Genomic DNA, 23,502 nt, shown 5'->3' with positions numbered 1-23,502 from the left:
CCTGACTCAAATCTCTAATGCAGTGCTCAGCTGTCTCTGCTTTCACAGGGTCTCCCCAGATGGCTGCCATTTCCTTAAGAAAATCATCTAAATTGCTAAGCAAAGGGCTATCCTGGTTGAGATAAGGCGTAATCCATTTGCTCGCAGACCCAGACAGCAAGGAAACAATAAAGGCTACTTTATGCTCATCTGTAGCAAAATCCTCAGGTCTGACTTTGAAATGCAGCTTGCAGGTTGCAATGAAACTGTCCAGCATTCCCCTTTCTCCTGAAAATCTCTCTGGCATTGCTGCAAAACATTTACTCCTACGAGGAGGCAGCGGCGGAGGCTGAGAAGCCGCAGTAGTTGCATGATTCACTTGAGCTTGGAGCGTGATTACTAATTGGGTGAGTTGGGTCACTTGGGCAGCTAATTGATTCTGCTGTTCAAGAAGGTTTTCCATTATTACTTTACTTAACAGCAAAAAGTGCTGGTTATCGTTGGTCAGACTTAATTCTGTCCTGAGGAAGCGGCTTTGCAACCAGCCACTTTTTAACTTATCTACATGGGCTGTGTGCCCAGACGGGGAAGACTGCGAGGTACCAGCAAACACACCAAATGAAGAGATAACACTTAATTTGTATTTCTCACACAGTTCAAAACATAAAGAAACAGAACAGTCTTTCTGTGCTTACGCCAAAGTCAAAGCCAGTCCATAAATCCATCCAGTTGTCATAAAAGGTCCGGGAGAGAGGGTCACGAAAGTCCACAAAGCCAGTCCGAGTTCCAAAGGGCAGGAGAGAGTCACAGAGTCCAAGAAGTCCGTAGTCCAACCGGTATAGCAGAAACACGACAAGGCCAAGGTTTCAAGGTCCAGAGCTTTCTCAGGCAAACCAGATTAAGTCTGACAAGATCCTGGCCTGCGCACTGTTACTTAAATACCCAAGCCCAGGATCACAGCTGTTCCCTGTTTATCTGGCGTTTAGTAGCAATGCGCTTGGATCTGCATAACGCCTCCTTCTCCGCCCTTTGTTGTTTGAACGATGGCACCGGTAAGATGTTTGTTTGCTCTTCCTCTAAGGCTGAGCTGGATCCAGCCTGCAGCTCCTCCTCCCCAGACTCCTCATCATCAGATACCTCACAGCTTCTAACAGCCCATCGGTGTGATGTAGCTGCAAAAAAAGCAAATGCTATTTTGGGCTGTATTAATAGAAGTATAGCTTCCAAATCATGTGAGGTACTGATCCCCCTCTATTCAGCATTGGTTAGGCCTCATCTTGAGTATTGCATCCAGATCTGAGCATCACACTTCAAGAAGGATACAGATAAGCTGGAGGGGGTTTAGAGGAGGGCAACGAGGATGATCAGGGGTCTGGAAACAAAGCTCTATGAGGAGAGACTGAAACAACTGGGCATGTTTAGCCTGGAGAAGCGAAGATTGAGGGGCGACATGATAGCACTCTTCAAATACTTGAAAGGTTGTCACACAGAAGAGGACCAGGATCTCTTCTCAATCATCCCAAAGTGCAGGACATGGAATAATGGGTTCAAGTTACAGGAAACCAAATTCTGTCTGGACATGTGGAAAAACTTCTTGACTGTTAGAGCAGTCTGACAATGGAACCAATTGCCTAGGGAGGTCGTGGGCTCTCCCATACTAGTGGCATTCAAGTGGCATCTGGACAACCAACTTTCTGGTATGTTTTAATGTGGATACCTGCACTGAGCAGGGGGTTGGACTCGGTGGCCTTGTAGGCCCCTTCTAACTATACTATTCTATGATTTTATAATAAATTGTTTGACATAAATGTCATGGAACATTGCAAGTTGGAAGGCTAGGGGCCATGACAATGATCTCGTTAAATATCTAATTAATTATGCAGTGTGGTAACTGCAAGAAACATGGCTTATGGCAAAGGATGAGCTAATTCTGACTGGTTTTAAAACATGGGTCTAATCAGCACACAGAATAAATTGAAGAGGTAGAACTATTGGGGATTTAGCCATTTTTGCTAAGGAAGAGCTAGGATGGGAAAGAGAATTGGTGGAGAATGTAAACGGGACTTGTAATTCTTTGGTGGTAAAGTTTATGGCCAATAACATGGTGTTAATTCTTGAAGAATGCCACACTAGAGGCATTCAAGAGGCAGCTGGACAACCATCTGTCAGGGATGCTTTAGGGTAGATTCCTGCATTGAGCAGGGGGTTGGACTAGATGGCCTTGTAGGACTCTTCCAACTCTGCTATTCTATGATTCTACTCCCCTAACATCCTCTCAATACTATTCACCGGATGTATGGTTGCATCTGAAACAACAAATGGAAGAGCTGGGAACAAGGTCTCCAAATGCCCTGATCATTCTACTGGGGGATTTTAATGCCGAAGTGGGCACATTTCTGACAAATGTTGCTATGCAGTGTGGAATTTTAGAAGATTATTCCCTTAATCTGAAGTACTGGAAATACAGAGATAAGGAGATAAATAATGCAGGCGTAAACTTATTTAGGTTAACGTACAGGTTTGGTTTACAGATAGTAGGTAATAATGATCCTAACATTGCATATCCTTTTACTTATTTCCCCCTGAATGCTTGACTATATCTGTGTCTCTAGAGAAAATGTCAATCTATTCTCTGGTATAACAGTCTTCTCCAGTGAAGATAGTGATCTTCAACCTGTAACAGTGAAGTTAGCAGTAGAATCTGGTCTGAGGCCAGTAATTTTCTCAGACCAATAATCCCAAAATTTAGAACTTCATCAAGAAAGGAGATTAAAGTGGCAAAAAGTAATTATGTCCAAACTTAAAGATTTCCAGAACTTGACTTTAGGAAGATCATTACATGATAAAATAATAACCTCTGACTCCAGTACAAAATCAGTACTAAATACTTATCAGGTCATTAGCGATAATCTGAGACTTTTTTTTAAAGACCAACGTATGTCTAAATGATTCAAAACCTATGAAGACCTTATCGTTTGATAAAGAATATCAAGAAGAAAGTTGAGAAAGATTCGAAGACCCCATGTTTCACTTCAGCCTAAAGAACAGAACATCATACTAAAACTCAGGCAAATACGATTGCAAAAAATGAATTTCAGCTAAAACAACCCCCCAAAAACCTCTTTTCCAAGCAAAATTCTAGGCTGATCTTGAAGTAGAAGCTACACAGTCCAATTCAGCTTACTTCTGACACTTTGTTTCTGGGAGACTCAGAGAGGTAAAATTCTCTTTTGATATACCCATTGCAACATCAAAATGGGAAAATATCTTTTTCAATTTATTCAGAGATGATGAAGCAGAAAGGTCCTTTGGTAGGCAGCTACTTGAGGTGGACATCAATTTGCTCTCCTTTTGGCCAATGGCAAGCCATCTGGAAATTAAATTGCTTATCCAGACTCTGAAAAAGAAGAAGACCACCAATTTGGATGGCTTTAAAAGGGGGTTGGATAAATTCTTGGAGGTGAAGGCTATCAATGGCTACTAGCCCTGATGGTTGTGTGCTATCTCCAGTATTCAAGGCAGTAAGCCTGTGTGCACCAGTTGCTGGGGTACATGGGTGGGAGGATGCTGTTGCACCATGTCCTGCTTGTTGGTCCCTGGCCAATGACTGGTTGGCCACTAAGTGAACAGAGTGCTGGACTAGACTGGACCCTTGGTCTGATGTTCTTATGTTCTTAAGGCCCACATGATGATTTCTTATCATCTGAACTATTTAAAAGTGATGTAGATTGGTGGCAGGACTATTTATGCATATAAACAACACAGGCTACATCCCAAATGATTGGAATCAGCATATAATTGTGTCAATATATTAAAAAAGGAAAAAGACAGGATCCAAATAACTACACACATATAAGCCTGGTCAGGCGCGCATTTTTAACAGATCATACGTTGAATTGAGCAATGGCTAAAGGGCCATTAACACTGACTCTACCCACTCTTTGGGTAGATTAGTTCTAAGCCATTTTGGGCTTTAAAAGCTTTGAATCAGGCCCAGAAACTGACAGACAACCAGTGCAAGTTGAAACAGCACTGGAGTAATATGTTCATAGCAGCTAGAATATAATTCAGAAGTGCTCCGGGACGGTTTAAAGATCCAATTCAGTCATAGAAAGCCCGAGAGAGTTTAGCAAGGCCTGAGAGAATTTAGCTCAGCCTGGTTTCTTATCTGGTGGCAGGCTGAGGGGTGGGGTGGCTGGTTGAATTTGTTCTGGTTATGGAATATCAGAATTGTGGGATCGTCTCTCTGCCTCACTTTTGCAGGAAGGACAGTTGAATCATTCCTGGCCAGCAGTGAAGTTAAACCTTGAACAACACATGCCTATGGCTAAAAAAAGTTGATAGCCTCTCTGTGGGAATCGTGACAGGCCGGGTATGATTCAATAAAGGAGGAAGGGGTTTCCAACTTGTTTCTTGGAACAGAAGCATCTATAGAGAACAGAGTAAAATGCCTTCTTTAACATAATGCTGGATTAGCCTTTTGCAGATTTTTATCTGTACGGTTTTGGGAGAAATGGTGATAAGCACCCACCATATGGTCTCAGTGGTTAGTTTCTACTAAACCCTGTTACTATACCACTATCAAAACATCTGGCTACAAGTTACAAGACTATAGAGTGTACTACTACTTCTTCTTCTTCTTCTTCTTCTTCTTCTTCTTCTTCTTCTTCTTCTTCTTCTTCTTCTAATTTATTCCATTTATATTCCACTATATTTCCTCTAAGGAACCCAAGGCAATGTTCATAATCCTCCTCCTCTCCATTTTATCCTCAAAAAAACAACCCTGTAAAGTAGGCTGGGATGAGAGACTGTGACTGGCCCAAGTCACCTAGTGAATGTCCAGATCTCCTGACTCTCAGTCCAACATTGTAGCCACTACACCAAATCCACAACTCAGACATTTAATATACTAGCAATATTAAATGGACGGTCAATGTGAAGTTCAGGTTAATTCTGGTTAACTTTGTATGAATGAATGCCTAGACAGCGTGGCATAATCCTACTCAGAAGTAAGTTCAATTGAGTTTACTGAACACAAAAGAAGAAGAATTACCTATGCTTTTCTTCACATTTGTTTACCTTTCTCTAGCAAGTGCAAACCTCTCCTGTCAAGGAGGACTATACACCCACCACAACCTGGCTATATGGATTGTGTAACCAGCAGGTATAGTCTAGAAAGATACTTACAGAGCCAAGGAGATCCAGAAACAAGCAATTCAAGCCAAACCGCACTACACACCCACATCTTACCCTGCCTGTAGTCCAAACATTGCTGCTTTCCTCCCTTTATGCTGCAGTACCACTTCTGTCTCCTTAACCCAGATAAAGGGCCTGGGCAGTTTGGAAGAAGCAACAGGTAAAGAATACCTCGCTGCATATAATAGCATTCCACACATGTGAGGAGTTTCACATTTTAAACTCACTTAAGGTGCAATCCTATGTTAGAAAGAAAGAAGTCCTACAGTTCTCAACGTATCCCAACCAGCCATGGGAGTTTTAGGGGTGTTTTTTCCTGTCTTAACCATGCATAGGATTGTGCCTTCAACTCTACTAGCATGAATGCAGGAATCAAATAGGATTTCCTTCTGTTGTGGAACACACTTACTTACACCATTTTGTTATAGGAAAGGATAATATATTTTTAATTAATTAAAATTTAAAAATGTATGTCACCTGGTACAGAGTTTGCCTCCCTTACATTCCTTTCTTTCCCTGAAGCTTTTTTCTCTCTTGCTTGTTTGCCTCCCTCTTCCTCTGAACCATTATCTCTCTTGTCTCATTCTCTCTCCATGTTCCTCCTCCTTTCTGTCACATACACTGTTTGTGGAGAGATTTCAACTCCACAGGTTTAATGTTTGTTCATTTGTTTGTGGATATTTTTAAATCCACCTTTCCACTCGAAGATAAAGTGCTCAATGCAGCTAAGAAAATTAATAACAGTAAAATATAATAATAAACAGCTGAATACTGTAACAAAATCGTGAGGGAGCTGCATGACCAATCCCTCTCACCCACCCAGCCATTTTCTCCCAGTCCATGGAACAACTGCCGCCCTCTCCATGACCTTTGCCACCACCGCCACTTACCAGGACCCCCACGGAATATGCCCTCCGTCCAACCACTCACTCGCCCTTCTCCATGCTGCTCGGCCAGGCTCAGAAGCAGGCAAGGAGGGCGGCACTATGGAAGCACTGTTGCAGCTCTAGGGCCAGGCCAGGCCTGGATAGGCCAGGATGCCCACTGCTGTGCCCGGCCGACTGCTGCGCCACCTGTCCCAGAAGTCTCAAGTCTCACGAGACTTCCAGGAACTCATCCCAGAAAACTTGCAAGACTTGAGACTTCTGGGACAGGTGGTGTGTCGGCTGGCTGGCCAGGTGCTGTAGTGGCAGGCAGCGTGGCCTGGCCCTTGAGCCGCAGCCTGACCTGGTGCGCTGGCCAAATCTGGTTATCTTTATTTGAAACAGAAGGAGGAAACTGGAAGGACTGCCACATGTTGGGCTTCCACTCCTCCTTCTGGGAGGTAGACAAAGCCTTCTTCTCCTTGGTTTCAATAAGGACCATATCCAAAAACTCATGAAACACCTTTACACTTGAAAAGGCCTAGCCTGCCAGCCTAGCCTATAAGCAGTGAACTATTTCTCATGATCTAATCCATACATTCCTCCTGGCAATGACATATATGGCCATGGCGTATGTCTACAGTTGGATCCCATCCAGAGAGAAATCTGGCATGGATGTTTAGACTATCTTACAAAATCTATCTTACATGGGCTTGAAAGCAACTTCCATCCCTGTCAACTATCCTGATTCATACACACTGACATAGCAAAAGCTTAATTAATGATCAAGGCTCTGAAGGTCATAACAAAAGCCTCCCAACGTTGCCTCAGGACACCTCAATCCTCTTACCCCACCCCTCATCATCTGTGGGAATGACAGCAGAACTAGAGAAATCTCTGCCCCAGTAATGCTGAGTCTCCATCCAAATATATACCTTGTCTGAGGAAGTTATGGAGAGTCTTAAGATGCCAATGGTGAATGGAAGACCCAGTTCACCTTGCGATCTCTCAGGCATTGGACAATCTCAGCCCCAGAGTCAAATAACTGTGGCCTTGCTGCGGGGTGGTGGGCTTAGGTTTGCCCCTTCGGAATGCCACAAGGGCACCTCCCATTTTTGTTTTCTTCATTAGCTTTTTTCCTCCCTGTTTGTTTGTGTGTTAGGACTGCTTCTTCTGCTAAGGGTGAGAGTCTGTGGTGGTTTGAAGTGGGTTATCCTCTGGGTGAGAGACAGAGGGGAGGTATGTATGTGAGATTCCATGTGAGAGATGGAGTGTGTATGAATCTAGCCGCTTTTATATTGCTAGTGGATTAGCTAGCCTGATGTCCTTTTTATGACCAGGGTCTGGCTATTACCACGAACTATCTTTTGTGACTGTGCTGGCTGGATGTGTATAATTGATTGGTTGAATGAAGTATGTATGTAGCTACTGTGTAGTTGGCTCTACAACTTCACCTTAGTGTGAATAAGGGTATGTTGGATTCACCAATTTATAACTTCTAGAAGACCAGTTGTCAAAGTGAGCTAATTAACTGTTAAATTTCTTTGTTAATTGTGTGTTCTTGCTATTTTAGTTAATTTGCTTACGTGAGTATAGTTGGGATATTATAGATGCATTATGTATAATAGAAAGGAGGTGACATTATGAGTTGTGCAGGGCAGAGGGAGATATGGTGATGGCAGGGCAAAGTGCCATTACAGGGGAAGGAGAGATAGATGTTTAACTCCCATCTCATCTTCCATTTGCCCTGCCACCCTGGGGAACTTGGAGAACGAACCAAGCCACCCACAGAACCTCTCCTTGCTCCTATGCAATGCCAGGTCAGTTATGATCTATGACCTTCTTCTAGATGAGGAGGCCAAGCTGGCATACTTCACAGAGACCTGGTTGGAAGATGACAGTGGCCCGACATGGGCCCAGGCCCTCCCAGCTGGTACTGTGTTAGCCAGCAGGTTAGGAAAAGTGGGGGGGGGGGGGCGGAGCAGCTGTGGTCTACAAAGACAATTTCAACCTGACCAGACTTCCTGTCTGAAAATTGAATCACATTGAGTGTGTGTACCTGAGTCTAAAGGCCAGGGATAGACTGGGGATTCTGTTAGTGTACCGGCCACCCCGCTGCATATCAGACTCTCTGGCTGAGCTCATGGAACTGGGGTTGGGGTTGGGGTTGCCCAGGCTTTTCGTCCTGGGTGACTTCAACATCTCATTTGGGACCAGTTTGTCAGGTGCAGTTCAGGAGTTCATGGCATCCATGACAAACATGGGCCTATCCCAATTGGTCTCTGGACCCACACATTCAGCAGGTCACACCCTTGATGCTGTTTTCAGTTCCGAACAGACAGATTTGTGGGCAGAGGTGATAAATACCTCTGCGTTGTCATGGACAGACCATTTTCTGGTCAGAGTTAGTATCATGGCTACCATCCGCGCTTGCAGGGGTGGCGGACCTATTACGATGGTTCGCCCTCAAAGGCTGATGGATCTTTGATTCCAAAAAGACTTAGAGGGTGCTATGGCTGGTATCATCAATGATCCTGTTGAAGCCCTGGTCAATAGATGGAATCAAGACCTAACTAGGGCTATCGACACGATTGCCCCCAAACGTTCTCTCTGACCTGCTTTCAATTGGGCACTTTGGTATACAGAAAATCTCAGGGAGTTGAAGCGATTGAGACAAGAAACCTAAATACATTCCTTAATTAAAAAAATATTAAAGACTAATATACAAATGAAACCAATGTCTTTCTCCTGGGACTAATGGATAATCCATTGAAAGAGAAGAGGGAATTTTATTTTTATATATGACAATGGCAGCGAGATTATTATACACACAGAAGTGGAAAAATGAAGCAACACCAACAATGAATGAATGGTTATTGAAGGTATTGGAGTTGGCAGAGATGGCAAAACTCAGTGATAATGAGAGATAAATCAATAGTCACATTTATATTGGAATGGAAACCTCTGATAGAATTTTTGCAAGAAACAGAGAGAAATGATGTATTTGTCTGTGGATTCAGTGTATGAGATATAGTTAAGGTAGAAAAAAGAAAACAACTCTACTATTCTATGATTCTATGATGACACTCCCTATTTCATGATTTAGCCTACCCACCAGCATCGGAAGATGGTGCTATGGTTGCTCCCTTCTGGCAAAAAAAAAAGTTCCTTCTGCCTGTGACCAGCCCAGGTCCCTAGCAAGGATCTGTGTTGTTGAGGATGTAGGAGACAGGGGAAAGAAAAGAGAAGACAAGAGACGATGGAAAAGAAAAGAAAAATAGGCCCTTTTCAAAAGTGAAACTACTGAACTTGTTGGAGCTTAGAAAAAACTCTGCTTCACCAGCTTTAGGCAGGCCAGTCTGGGAGGACAGGGTAAACCCCTCCTCCTGAAGAGGTCCTTCACTACTGAATCAGAGAGAGAAGCTAAGCCAAAGGTGGTGGAATGCCCTCCAGAAGATACAGGAGAAGGCTCTTTTATATGCTCAGTGACACTGTCCTCTTTATTACACAGTTCTGTTCACTGGGACATGGCATCAGTGGCAGAGGGTGAAGGAACTGATCCATGACTAATCAATCACAAAGACTGCCTGACATTTTACAATGACTGATGTAAAACTCCTTGCAACAGCTGTCAAATTCCAGAGAGTATTCCTGCAATCCTCAGCTCAGCTGTCTTCCCTTACACCCAGACAACTGATCATTTGCAGAAGTGCTTTATTTTTCAAAGAGATTCCTTCGGTTCCCACAAATAATACTAGGAAATAATACTTGGAAGAAAGGTTCCATTGCTCACATCTTACTGATGAGGAAAGGAATTAAAACGAACATTGTGGCAAGATGAGAGTTTATTTTATTTATTTACAGTATTTATATTACGTTCATTACCTAAAATTGATTCTGGAACAATATATAGGGATAAACAGTAAAAAGAAAGAAGATTAAAAAAGCAAATTAAAATTCTTCAATTTAAAACAAAGGACTAATAAAAACAGTGGCTAGTCAGTTGAGGAAGGCTTCTTGAAATGAGAGTTGTTTTCAGGACGTGCCAGAAGCAGCCTAGTGTTGGTTGGTGCCTGCCTGACCTCCAGGGGCACAGAGTTCCACAGAGAAGGGGCCACCACACTAAAGGTTCTTCTCTTGGTTGATTCCAATCAGGCCAAAGGTCGATGAGGAACCACCAGGAGCATGCCCTCCAATGACCTCAGTGACTGAGCAGGTTGGTAAGGAAGAAGGCATTCTCTCAGGTATCCTGGTCCCAAGTTGTTTAGGGCTTTGTACACTAGTACCAAAACGTTAAACCTAGCCAATTCCCTCAGTGCAATTCCCTCAGCAAAGGAGTTAAATGCTCAAGAGGCAGTTCCTGACAGCTGCCGAGCTGCTGTGTTCTGCCTTAAGGGCAGCCCCACACAGAGTGCATTGCAATAATCCAGTCTTGAAGTTACTAATGCCTGTACCACTGTGGCCAAGCTATCCCTGTCCAGAAGAGACTGTAGTTGGTGAACCAGCCGAAGCTGGTAAAAGGCACTCCAAACTGCTGCGGCCACTTGGGCCTCCAGCAACAATGATGGATCTAGGAGTACCCCCAAACTATGAACCGGATCTTTCAGAGGGAGTGCAACCCCATCCAGAACAGGCAATGAGCCTACCTCCTGGACTCGGGAACCACTGGAAGTCAACTCTCCTGTTTTCTAAGACCAATTCTTTAACCATTCCAGTGACAAGTATCCATGTAAAGCACCTAATAGCCAGATGAAATAAAATGAAAAAACAATAAGAAAGTCTCTACAAAATTAGTGAGGACGAATGTTAGAAAGATAAAAAGTGTGATGGAAGAAGGTTTTAATTTCAGGACTGGGCCTGGAAGCAGGAGTTGAGGAGAGGAGAGAAAAGCAAGTGGTACTCACCTGCAATAGTAGATAAGCAGACAGAGCAGAATGAGGACCAGTAATGCCAGGGCACCCAAGATGGTGAGCAGAAAGATGGTGTGGTAGGTGGCAATGTCTTTTATGCCTGCTGCTGCACTTGCCAGCCCCGTAAAAAAAGAAAACAAAGCAAGAGGCAGTTCTTAGGACAAGACAGTTATGGACACTGCTTTCTTCCCTTCCACCTCACCCACTCCAAGCTTTATATATTTATTCATCCATTATGAGTATTAAATACTGCCTTTCAATAAAATGCTGAGTGTGGTTTACAATAAAATGATTGTAAACAACAACTAATAAGGCAGCAAAAATTCAAGCAGCATAAAACAGTAACAAGGAACATAAAAGATTAAAAGGCTCAGGGGGTACAAAAACTTTGCTTGGCATGAAAATAATAACAAAGTGTATGTGCTCTCTTTGAGAGAACATTCCATAAACTGGAGCATGATGTTTGAGAAAGCCTTCCCTCTCATAGCCTCAGTTTTCTTAGAAGGACCTCTACTGAAGATCTTAAAGGACAGAAAAACATATATGGGGATAGGTAGTCTTTCAAATATTCCACTTCTTGGTCATGAAGGGCTTTAAAGGTCAAAACCAGCACTATGAATTGGCCCCAGGAGCCAGTGCATTTGATGCAACATGTAATCATAGTGCCCAATCCCAGTTAATCATCTAGTAGCTGCACTTTGAACTGCAATTTCTGAACTGTCTTCAAAAGGAGACCCACACAGAGTGCATTACAGTAGCCTAACTTTGAGGTATCTGACACAGATGCCCTTCTTCTCATTTCTGGCTGAGACTATGTGACTGGTTACAGTTCCTTAGAAATGAAGAAGAGGTCACTTTTCTCTACATGGATCCTGAAAAGGGCACATTATATGTTCAGGTTCTGGGGAAGATAGCCCCCAACACCTAGCACCTGCCAGCCAGTCTGCGGCTAATTTATTTTTTAAAACATCCAACCTACATTTTCAAATTTCAATTATGAGGGAGCTCTTTGAAAACTAAAATTTAAGACATGCTAATAATTGTAAAGTAATAATGCAAAATTTACTAATTTACTAAATACTATGAACATAGTTTCATTTTATTAAAACATCAAACAATGTTTTGAAGTTCAAATCAGTAGAGTATATTTCAATTTTTTACAAGCTAATTTAGGTATGGAGGGTTTTATTTTCCATATTATTTTAGGCTCTCCTTGGAAGCCCTTCTGTTTAATCCCAGATTTTTAAAATTGTATTCAGTAGCATTCCACACATCTGCACAGGAACTCTGTTTTCAGAAAACCATAATCCATAAAATACAGTGAAATCTCTTGCCAACACCCTTTTGATGAACCTATGAAAGGGTTTTGGTAGTGGTCATTTACCTGTTGATGGAGACAGCACGGCAGCTACCCAATAGCCGAGTTGTGGAGAGATGAATGTCCAGTAAAGCTGGTTGCCTTCCTTGCGGATGAGTCCAGTCCCATTCCGGATCCACAGACCTGAATGAAAAGAGGACTATTGGATTAGAAGTAACAAAAAACACAATCTGAACCAATCCCCTGCCCCAAAAGGAAGAACAGTTCGCTCACCAGTCCTACTCCCCAAAAAACTGAACAATCCAGATCACAGGAAAGAAAGCAGGTATGTTGCAGACAGCACCTACATAGCAAACAGCTCTGGATCATGGCCCTGCCTAACATGGTGTTGTTTGTGCAGGAGTAGCTCATAGTAGGAAAAGGAAACTGGCAACTTAGGGCACAATGTGGTCTCCAGCATAGCTCCTGATCCTAAGCAAAAAACCTCACCCCTCCCTCAATTAGTCGCTTCAGCACCTTTCTCCCAAGTTGTGACAGGAAGGAGATCTTTATTAACCCAGTCTACTCTAGTGTGAACAACAACAAAGGTTTTGACAGAACAGTTCACGTATGCTATTCATTTATGCTATTCATAGGTGAATCAAGATATAGAGAAATCAAAACAAGCAGCTTCAGTGCACAGGGTGTTGTATATGGCACTGTAGAAATAATAATATATTCCCACATTTTTCAGCTACAAATGGTGAATAGTACTCCTAAACTGGAAAGACTGATGTGAGAGAATCAAGAATTAAAGCAGAATACAGCAACCAACTCAAAAAACCCAGAATATAACAGCCAACTTTCCCCAGCAGCAAGAACCACTCCTGAGAGCATAATCCCTCATACCAGGCTTCCATTTACAGACATGTACATTTACAGGCAAGTCTTACTAATGGACTTCTATAAGTAGTTAGGTAGTTTTAGGGCCCTGCACATGCCTTGATTCTAAGGTGAAAGAGATGCTTGAGTTCTGGAAACGGATCAATGTGCTGCCTCCCAAATGTGTATGACATTTCCCAAATAAAACAATATCACTCTTTGCCTTGTATGTCTGCAAGTACAGAATACTAGCTGATATGCCCGGTGTTGCTCAAGTCTGTGAATAGTGTTTATAACTTTAAGCAATTTTCAATATCTCTTGCTGAAGAAATTTTATTTATGGAATGTCCTGAAGGAATAATAGTATGACTATGAGTCATAGTTTGGTGGCAAGAGAAGACTCTTGGGAGTCCCACCCAAGGCATGCTGGAAGTTGTTGCCATAAGCCTGGTTTTTTTTAAAATTAAATTCTTTTAAAAAATACTTAAAATCCAAAATTTAATAATTTTTAGATTTTTCTGGTACATTGTACAGCCAGACGTATCAATGCGTCAAATTTCAAGTTTCTCCTTGGGCCCCCTAAGATATATGTCTACAAGGTAATCATCTTAAAGTATTAGGCTGGTGCTAGGCCTGTGAGTTAGCCTTTAAACAAATTAAATTCATTTCTTTTTTCCCCTCTCACCCTCATGACAACCCTGCAAGGTAGGCCAGTCCTAGGCTTGTGAGGTAACTTTAAAACGAATTAAATTAGTTTCTCCCCCCACCCCCATCCCACCTCTCCCACTCCCTCTCTCTCTCTGAAGAAGCTGGCTGACTGACTCACAGGTAGCTTGGTCGTTGCCATTGGTGACAGGCCCAGAGCTGCGACCTCCTTCCCTTCTGCTCCAGCCGGCCCCAGTTGTTCTCCCTTCAGGCCCAGGATGGCAAGCTACTTCCAGATGATGGCCACCAAAAACTGATAAGTCTTCCCTCCCTCCCAAGGCATGCTGGGAGATGTAGGCACAAGCATCGTTCCCTGAATAATAATCTTTGAACACATCTGAGTTGTGGTGGGAGTTGTAGCATCCTGCTTAACTATTTATTTTTCCCAGGTAGGCTTGCCTAGTAACTGCATTAATGGCTTTTAAGTGCCAAGTGGATTTTTTTTTAAAAAAATAATAATTCCAAGGCCTTTTAACTTGATAAGATTTTTTTATGCTGCAGTACCCGCCCGCCCCTAAACCCCAACATTCCAAGACAGATGCAGGAATTACTGAATAAAGTTTATGATTTTTATGTAAAAGCCTGACTATACCATTGAAATAGAGGAATGACTGATAGAATGGGATGCTGGGTGGGGTGAGTGGTAGTTGGAGAAAGTCAGGGAGAAGGAGAACAAAGACAGTTACTGAGAGGTCAGGAAAGTGGGGGCTGAGTTAGGACTGAGAGAAAGTAACATGCTAGTACTACACTCCCAGCATGCCTTTGGCAGCCCTCAGATGCCCATGTCCTCAGCTGGGACTGCCTCAACCCATTATTCTCACCCACAAAGTGCTTCATCAGGAGCCTATACTGAAGGGCCAGGACTGGGCTGGGCACTTGCCCCTTCGTCAAGCTTGTTTCTGGGCATGTGCAGAGTGCTTCTCTTTCCTCCCTCCCTCCTTGTCCTCCTTTTCATATGGTCACCCTAAGTAAATCTGGCCTCCCACCCAAGGCATGCTGGGTAGGGTGACCATATGAAAAGGAGGACAGGGCTCCTGTATCTTTAACAGTTGCATTGAAAAGGAAATTTCATCAGGTGACTTTTGAATATATGGAGAACCTGGTGAAATTTCCTCTTCATCACAACAGTTAAAGCTGCAGGTGCCCTGCCCTCTTTTAAATCTGGTCACTCTAGTATAGCTCCTGCAACTTTAACTGTTGTGATGAAGAGGGAATTTCACCAGGTTCTCCATATATACAAAGGACACCTGCTGAAATTCCCTTTTCAATGCAACTGTTAAAGATACAGGAGCCCTGCCCTCCTTTTCATATGGTCACCCTAATGCTGGGAGTTCTTCCCAAGGCATGCTGGGAGTTGTAGGTGTAAACCTAAGTTTTTATTAAATTCTTTAAAAATATGTAAACCTGCCAAATGCATGTTTTTAGATTTTTTCTGATCCATGTACATGAAGACCAGTCTGTGTGAACAGCATTAAAGCAGTACCATATGTGGAAGTGGGTAAACATTTCAGGGCATACGTGACACACACATACTTTCTGCTTTATAGGTAGAGATAACGATTAAACTGTTGAACTATATTAACAGATTCATAAGAACCCACTACTCACCACTCTTGAGATCAAAGTGCCAGGCTGGTATGCTGTTGGTTGCTGCAGCAGCAGTATCAGGTGGCAGTGGGATAGAAAGGTGGACAGAGCCTGTCAGTTGGACTTCTGTTCCATTACCAGTGAAGAGGTGAATGCTGACTGCAACAATGGGCACCAACTCCAGCCATGTGTTATTGGCTGTGGGGAGACAAAGAGTTAGGAAAAGGACTGATCCCACCTTCAAAAATGCCCAGAAACGTGGGAGGCTTTGGTGCCTGAGACAAGAAACCTAAAGGTACCCGCACTGGTGGTAAAGTTATTACAGCAATTATCTAAATGTACTAATTACAAATCTGCTTCCTGAGAAAGACCATATCTCTCTGCAATAGTAGGGTGAATTCTGGTTTCCCTACAGTCACCACCCCATATCCCATCCTAATTATTGTTCACCCAAACATTGATTTCAGGACCCTTACCATTGCCATTGTTTTCAGCTCCGATGAAGGACGGGAAACCCCTCATGTCTGGCCCACTACTGGCAGCAGTCAGAGAAGCTGAGAGTTGGCTGTAGGTGGAGCTGCGAGGCAGGCGGGCAGATTTGCGCTGGAACTGTGCCCATGGCTGGCTCTTAGCTCCTGCAATGATCAACAGTTTCACCTGCTGAACTGATCGGCCAGTACCCTTAGAAAGCCATAGGCTCAGCCCAATCTCACCAGCAGCTTTAAGCCTCAGATTTCATTTTCAATACTGGGCCTCAGTCCTTCAATATGTGATGCCATGATACAGTAAAGTACCTCTGTGCATGTGCTTACTAGTCAGTAACCATATTCAAATATGGTCTGTAGAGCTCCCGGCAAAAGGTTTTGGCTCTCAAAACCTTGGGTCCTGGCAACAAACTAGTGGAATATCAGAACTCCTTCAATTCACTAAGAAGGGTGGAATTCAGCACTGAATACAGATTTTAGCATTGTGAGAATCTGAATTTTCAGCCCTTTAGTCTACATGCATAGACATGAAAGTATATGGATGAAGCTAGAGGTGAGCACATGAGAATTTACTATAGTAAAAAAGGAGCCTCCAATACTCTGCTTAGTTTCTTCCTATGGATAAAAAGAAAAGAAATTATGCAAAACAAGCATAATGAAGCTGACTTGCCTCATTTGCCCAGTTTATGGAGGCACCTCCCAGATTTGCCCACTAATCCACTAGACTAGGGTGACCATATGACCAGATTTGTCCAGGTTTTTGATGACAAATCCGGGAGGGGGAGGGGAAATCCGGATTTTTTTCAAAGAGCAGCTCTAATGGGAATTAACATAAATGCTTATAACTCCGTCATTTTTTAAGATAAAGACATGAAACTTGGCACAATGGTAGCTCTTAGGAAGGGCTTTAATCATACCAAATTTGAAACAGATCCATTCATCCATTGATGTTTTAGGAATTTTTTAAAAATTGAGGTTTTAAAATTATTATTTTTAAAATCGTCATTTTTAAAGTTAAAGAGATGAAACTTTGTACCATGATAGGATTTAGGTTGAGCTTTAGCCACACCAAATTTGAAACAGATCCGTTCATCCATTGATTTTTAAGGATTTTTTTTTAAATTGAGGTTTTAAAATTATTATTTTTTAAACTGTCATTTTTAAAGATAAAGAGCTGAAAGTTGGCACCATGATAGCTTTTAGGTAGAGCTTTAGCCATACCAAATTTGAAACAGATCTGGGGTCAGTAGCAAACCCTGTTAACAACAACAGCAGCTTGCAATGAGTGAAGATACAGTCAGAAAAGATATTTGAGGGAAGGGGAGAATGTAACACACAGAGTATAGCAAAAGCTTCAAAGTACAGCAAAACCTACAAAAGTAGGAGTGAGTGAAGTTAATTTCAGATACATTGAATCTCTCACTTGTTCTTTATTTCAGCGATTTTAACATTAAGATGTTATGTAGAACAGATTTGTCTTAAACATGTGCTGTAAAATCAGACATGGCTATGTTCAGGTGGGCACGCCCCCTTGGTGCTGGACATGACCCTTGGGGGCCGACCGTGTTGTCCTCCTTTTTGGTTTCCAAAATATGGTCACCCTACACTAGACCAGAGGCCACTGATTATCTCCCAAGAAGCTAAAAACCAAGGACAACTACTACTTTCCAGCATAGTAATTAATCTTAGTCCTGAGGATGCCTGCAAATCACACCTTACCCAGTCCCTGCCCTAGCAAAGGCCCAGAACGCTGACCTACTCAGTCCCCTCCTCCCATTACTTGCCCAATTCAATAACTCCCCTGTCCTGAAGATGTCTATCCCAAATGTCTATCCACAAATAGACACAATGCACTTCGATGCAGATGACTGTTTACTCTACACTGGCTGCTAGAGGCCTTTGAGGAGGTACAGAGCTTGTAGAAAGCAAACTGACTTCACCATTACCCTTTGTTACCCTTAATCACCACTTGCCAGTAGTGTGGACTTAAAGCAGTGTGAGAAGGTGCAGCAAGACAATCTGCAATCTTAAACAGGACCCATTCACCCAAGCAGTTGTGTTGGGACCCCATCCCAGAGACAGGAGTCATCTAGGATCTCCAGCCCCTAGGTACCAGCCATATGTCTATCAATTGGATTTGGGGGCTTACCTGGAGAACCAAGAAGGATCTGTACCAGGTCATCATAGAGGATTAGTGTTGCAGGACGCTCTGGGAGCAGATAGAGGCTGACAGAGGCATAAACTGCAAGGGGAAATTGGGAAAAAGAGAATCGGGTTATTTGAAGCCCTTCTCTTCCCACCAGGAAGTATTTATTTATTGCATTTCTATACAGCCCAATAGCCAAAGCTCTCTGGGCAGTTCACAAAAATTAAAACCATGAAGACTATTCAAAGTATAAAACAAAGAACAGTATAAAAACACGGGACGGTGTAAAAGCCGGAACGGAACAGCCCAGAACGACCCCATTATATTAAAAAACCATACCAAAAACAGTGGCATGTGTTAGCAACACTTGAGAACAATATTTTAGGACTAAAACCATGCCAATATTATATCACTATTAACCCCAGAACTCCCAAAACAACATCCGGAACAGAATGGGATGGCCGGAACGGCCACTACTGAAGGAGCGATATCAACCAAACTCACCAGTCATGCATAACTCCATGGCAGGGATGCAATAAGCCACAAAACGTGCAAAGAAACTGCGTTCCGATAACCGTTCCGCACACAGCACATATTGCGCAAAACGGGCAGGGACAGCAGCTTCCAAGTGAAGTATGTTAATCAAACTCACCAGACACACATTACTAGGTGAGCCTGATGTAATAAGCTCCAAAAATTGCCCCGAAACCACGTTCAGATACCCATGCCGGGCAAAAACGCTTATTGCGCAAAACGGGCCGTAACGGCAGCTTCCCAATGAGGTAAGTCAACCAAACTCATCAGACGCACATAACTAGGTGGGGCAAATATAGAAAGCTCCAAAAGTTTCCCTGAAACCACGTTCAGATACCCGTTCCAGGCAAAAACGCTTATTGCGCAAAATGGGCCGTAACGGCAGCTTCCCAATGAGATAAGTGAACCAAACTCACCAGATGCACATAACTAGGTCGGACAAATATAGAAAGCACCAAAAGTTGCCCCGAAACTACATTCAGATACCCGTTACGGGCAAAAACGCGTATTGCGCAAAATGGGCTGTAACAGCAGCTTTCCAATGAGATAAGTGAACCAAACTCACCAGATGCACATGACAAGGTGGGACAAATATGACTATATTGAATAAATTAGTAAAAGAAAATGATTATTTAGATTCGTGGCGTTTACTTAACGGGAATAGGCCTGGATTTTCATATTTTTCCCCAATTCATCATACATACTCCAGGATAGATTATATATTTGTTTCAAAAGATTTTGCAACGAGGATTTGTAAAATGGAAATGGGGGTAATAAAAGTAACTGATCATGCCTTGTTAAGTTTAGAATTTACAGTTAAGAAAGATTATAAAGAGGCATATAGATGGAAGCTGAACACAAAGATATTGAAATACAATAAAATAGTAGATAAAATTCGGAAGGAACTGTCGGAGTCATGGGAAATTAATGAAAAAGGAGGAACAGCTGGGTCAGTCATTTGGGACACCAAGAGGAATCTGTATTAGAGAAACATGTAGTTTAAAAAGACAACAACGTGCAGAACAGGAAAAGTTAGAGATAGAAATTAAAAACTTGGAGGAAAGATATTGGCGAGTTAAAGATAAATATAAATTAGTGGAAATACAAGCTAAGAAGAAACAATTAGAAAACTTAAATATAGAAGAGATTCAAAAGAATTTAATGTATATGAAAAGGGAATATTTTGAAAACAGTGATAAGAACTCGAGGTTGCTTGCCAAGCTCACACAAAAAGAAAAAGGGAGGAATGGGATAGAAACGTTGAAAGATAGCCGAGGGAATTATTGTCATGCAATGAAAGCTAAAATAAAAAATTTTCAGGAATTTTATCAGGAATTGTACAAGGGTAAAGAAATTCAACAAGAAAAGGTGGAGGAGTATATTGGAAGGTTTATAAAGAAGGGAATAAAATTAGAATATAAGGAGTTAATGGAGTCAGTAATAACTCAAAGAGAAGTTGAAGAGGTTATTGATAAGTTAAAAGTTGGTAAATCACCAGGAGCAGATGGTTTGGGTCCAGAATATTATAAGGTCTTCAAAGATTGTTTAGTTCCAAAATTAATGGAACTTTATAATAGGATATTATCAGGAGAGAAGATACCTGAATCATGGGAACATTCAGTGATAATTCTGATCCCAAAACCAGATAAAGATTTGACTAATCCCGATTCTTATAGACCTATTTCTTTAATAAATCAGGATGCTAAAATTTTTACATCTATTATGGCCAAACGACTAAATAAATTTTTGGCAGAATACATAGGAGCAGATCAATGTGGGTTTGTGGTAGGAAGGCATATGCATAATTTAGTGGGTAGAGTTTTAAATGTAATAAATGTAATAAAAAAAGCAAATATTAAGGCAGGTATTATGGCATTGGATATTTTTAAAGCTTTTGATTGTGTGAGCTGGCAGGCACTAAAGAGTATTATAGATAAATTGGGATTTGGAAATAAATTTAAAAATGTAATAGAACAGCTATATTCCCAAAATACGGCGGTAGTGGTGGTAAATGACGGACTTACTGAAAAGATACGACTAGCCAGAGGAACAAGACAAGGATGTCCGCTCTCGCCGGTCCTGTTTGTAATGGTTATGGAAGTTTTGGCGAAGGCACTAAGGGAGGATGAAGAGTTAGAAGGAATTGGAGAGGTAAGGGAAATAAAGTTAAACATGTTTACGGATGATACTTTATTGACCATTAAGAATCCATTAAGAAAATTAGAAAGAATTAAATATCAGTTGAGGGAATTTGAGGAAATTACAGGGTTAAAAATAAATTGGTCTAAATCAGAGATGATGTTGTTTAACTATACCAAGAAGGAAGAAAAGGATTGGGAATTTAAGGGAATGGAATTGAAAGTTAAGAACGAGATTAAATATTTGGGAATTAAAATTACAAAAAATTTAGAGAATTTAGAAAGGGAAAATTTAACGAGGTTAAAGAAGGAGGTACTAGAGAAATTGGAGAAATATAAAAGATTAAATTTATCTTGGTTTGGGAGAATAGCTTTGATAAAAATGAAGATATTAGCTAAAATTAATTTTGTATTTAGGATGTTACCTATAAAAATATCAGAAACCGAGATAAAAAGTTGGCAAAATATTATTAATAAATATTGTAATGGAGAAGAGAGCAAGAGTGAATAAAAATAATTGGTACCTAAGCCAAAAAAAGGGGGGAATGGGTCTCCCAAACATAAAATTATACTACGTAGCAAATAGATTAAGACATGTTGTAGAAGCAATTATGGGAGTAGGAGATTTATATTGGATGGAAGAAAAAACTATAAGTAAGGTAGAGATGAATTTGGAGAATGTTTTTTTTAAAGACGGAGGAAGAAAGTGGGTTGGAAGTATAGATAATCCACTCCTGAGGACTCAATGGGAAATTTGGAGTAAATTTAAAGGGAAGCTGATTCCGAGCAACTCTCCCTTAGCACCGATAATAATGTTAAAGAATTTCCCAGAGGATCTAAAGGGTAGATTATGTAAAATATTAAAAGAGAAAAATAAAATAAAATTAAAGGATTGGGTAAGAGATATTAAAACAAGAGAGGATATGGAAAATTTGTTAAAGGAGAAGAAGCTATCTTGGCTAGAATATGGTCAATTAGAACAATGGAATAAAAAGTGGATTAAAGATAATAGAATGTGCAGAAAGATGACGAGGTTTGAAGAATTAGTAGTAAGTAAGGAGAAAGGAAAAGGAGGTAGTATAGTTTCAAAAGGATTAATGAGTGAAATATATAAAATATTGTTAGAGAAGGAGTTTAGAGAGAATACAGAGAAAATGGTTTGGGAATCAGATTTGAAGATACAAATAGGGCGACAGAGCTGGGAGGGACTATGGAAACAAAGAGTGTTGAGAAGTTTATCAGTAAGAATAAAGGAGAATTATTTTAAAATTTTATGGAGGTGGTACCTAACCCCGGTTAGATTGAATAAGATAAGTGATCAACATTCAGCAAATTGTTGGAGAGGTTGTGGGGAAAAAGGAACGTATTTACATATGTGGTGGCAATGCAAATATGTACAAAGATTATGGAAGATGGTGTTCTCAGAAATTGAAGAAATAGTGGGAATGAAAATAGAACAAACACCAAAAATAGCATTGCTGTCACTATTTGAAGATATAAAGTGTGGAAAAGGAACTATAGAGCTGATATCGAGTTTGTTGGTTGCAGCACGACTGATGATAGCTAGGAACTGGAAGATCCAAGGGGAATATTCTATTGAGGAATGGTATAAAGAAGTATGGGACATAGCCATTAATGATAAACTGACATGTAATATTAAGTGGAGAAAAGGCGTAACTAAAATAAATGAGTTCGAAGGAATTTGGAAACAGTTCCTAGTGTTTGTGTTTACTAAGGGAAGTGGGAAACCACCAGCAGAAGAAACGATTAGATTTTGGACTCAAGAATGATCCCGAGGTGGGGGGTGCACTTTTATGTTAAGAATGAAGATGTTGTAGTATGATAAGGTATATGTAATAGTTTTTGATATTTGTACTCAACAATTATTCAATATGTATGCAGCAGATATTTGATGTTTTTTTCTTATTGTGTTTTGTTCAGTTATATTTTGGTAATGTTTATCTATGTTTATATAGCGTTGAAAATGAATAAAAATTATTAAAAAAAAAAGAATATGACTAAAGAAGCGTATATGTTAATAAAGCTTCAGAACATCACAGCCAATGACAATGGGTTATACTGAATCAAACAAATGGTCAACCTAGCTCCCTCTTATTCACATGGGGCTAACCTATTCAAGACACCTAACATACAATTAAAAATTGTGTGATTGGCTTTTAAAAATAAATCCCATGTTTGGGGAGGGGAGGGGTACCTGTCAAGATTGTGGAATGTGGGCATTAACGCTTTGTCTCCTGGTGTGATAAGGGTGACCAGATGACCCGGAAAACCCGGGAGACCTCTGGAAAAATGGAGATCTCCAGGGCAACCGGGACTGGCACCCAATTTCCTGGGAGAAAGGGCTGAGGGGGAAGGCCTCCATCAGCCCTGGAAGGGGTTGGGGGCCTCGTTTTTGGGCTTCCTGGAACGCAGCCTCCAGTACTCCCATGGCAATCCTCAAAAGACCTGGGCTTTTTTGGCAGAACATTTATATCCCACCTACCACCCAGAAACGCATGGTGAACTACAATGGTCTTTCCCAATTTTGTAATAACCCTGTGGGATAGGTTAGGTTGAAAGATGTGAATAGCCACAGGTCACTGTAAGCTTCATGATGGAATGAGACAGCCCAACCCCAACAGTGCCATCATAGACTAATATTTTAAGCACACTACCAAACCACATGACAACTACGGGCTTCGATAGGAAACCATCTTTGCAGAACTTCAATCTGGATTCTGAGAAGTTTATTAAATGTTCCAGTTAGTACAATGAAAGTG

The 23,502-nt window shown here is 41.4% G+C and overlaps 1 protein-coding gene across 3 annotated transcripts in view; it reads right to left on the bottom strand.

Moving 5' to 3' along the window:
- FAM171A2 (family with sequence similarity 171 member A2) overlaps window positions 1–23,502 on the bottom strand; it is a 210,327-nt gene that overhangs the window by 18,174 nt on the left and 168,651 nt on the right. For all 3 annotated transcript variants that reach the window (XM_063132997.1, XM_063132988.1, XM_063132979.1), the window contains exons 3-7: window positions 18,054–18,146; window positions 15,896–16,054; window positions 15,441–15,617; window positions 12,333–12,449; window positions 10,943–11,054 (exon numbers count right to left, since the gene is read on the bottom strand). In XM_063132997.1, coding sequence (XP_062989067.1) covers window positions 10,943–11,054; window positions 12,333–12,449; window positions 15,441–15,617; window positions 15,896–16,054; window positions 18,054–18,146 — 658 coding nt within the window. The remainder of the gene's footprint in view (window positions 1–10,942; window positions 11,055–12,332; window positions 12,450–15,440; window positions 15,618–15,895; window positions 16,055–18,053; window positions 18,147–23,502) is intronic.

The sequence above is a fragment of the Elgaria multicarinata genome, chromosome 1 (assembly GCF_023053635.1).
Source record: "Elgaria multicarinata webbii isolate HBS135686 ecotype San Diego chromosome 1, rElgMul1.1.pri, whole genome shotgun sequence".
NCBI classification, from domain to species: domain Eukaryota; kingdom Metazoa; phylum Chordata; class Lepidosauria; order Squamata; family Anguidae; genus Elgaria; species Elgaria multicarinata.
Note: the sequence above shows the minus strand (reverse complement) of the source record. Positions and strands in the feature narration are given on the sequence as shown.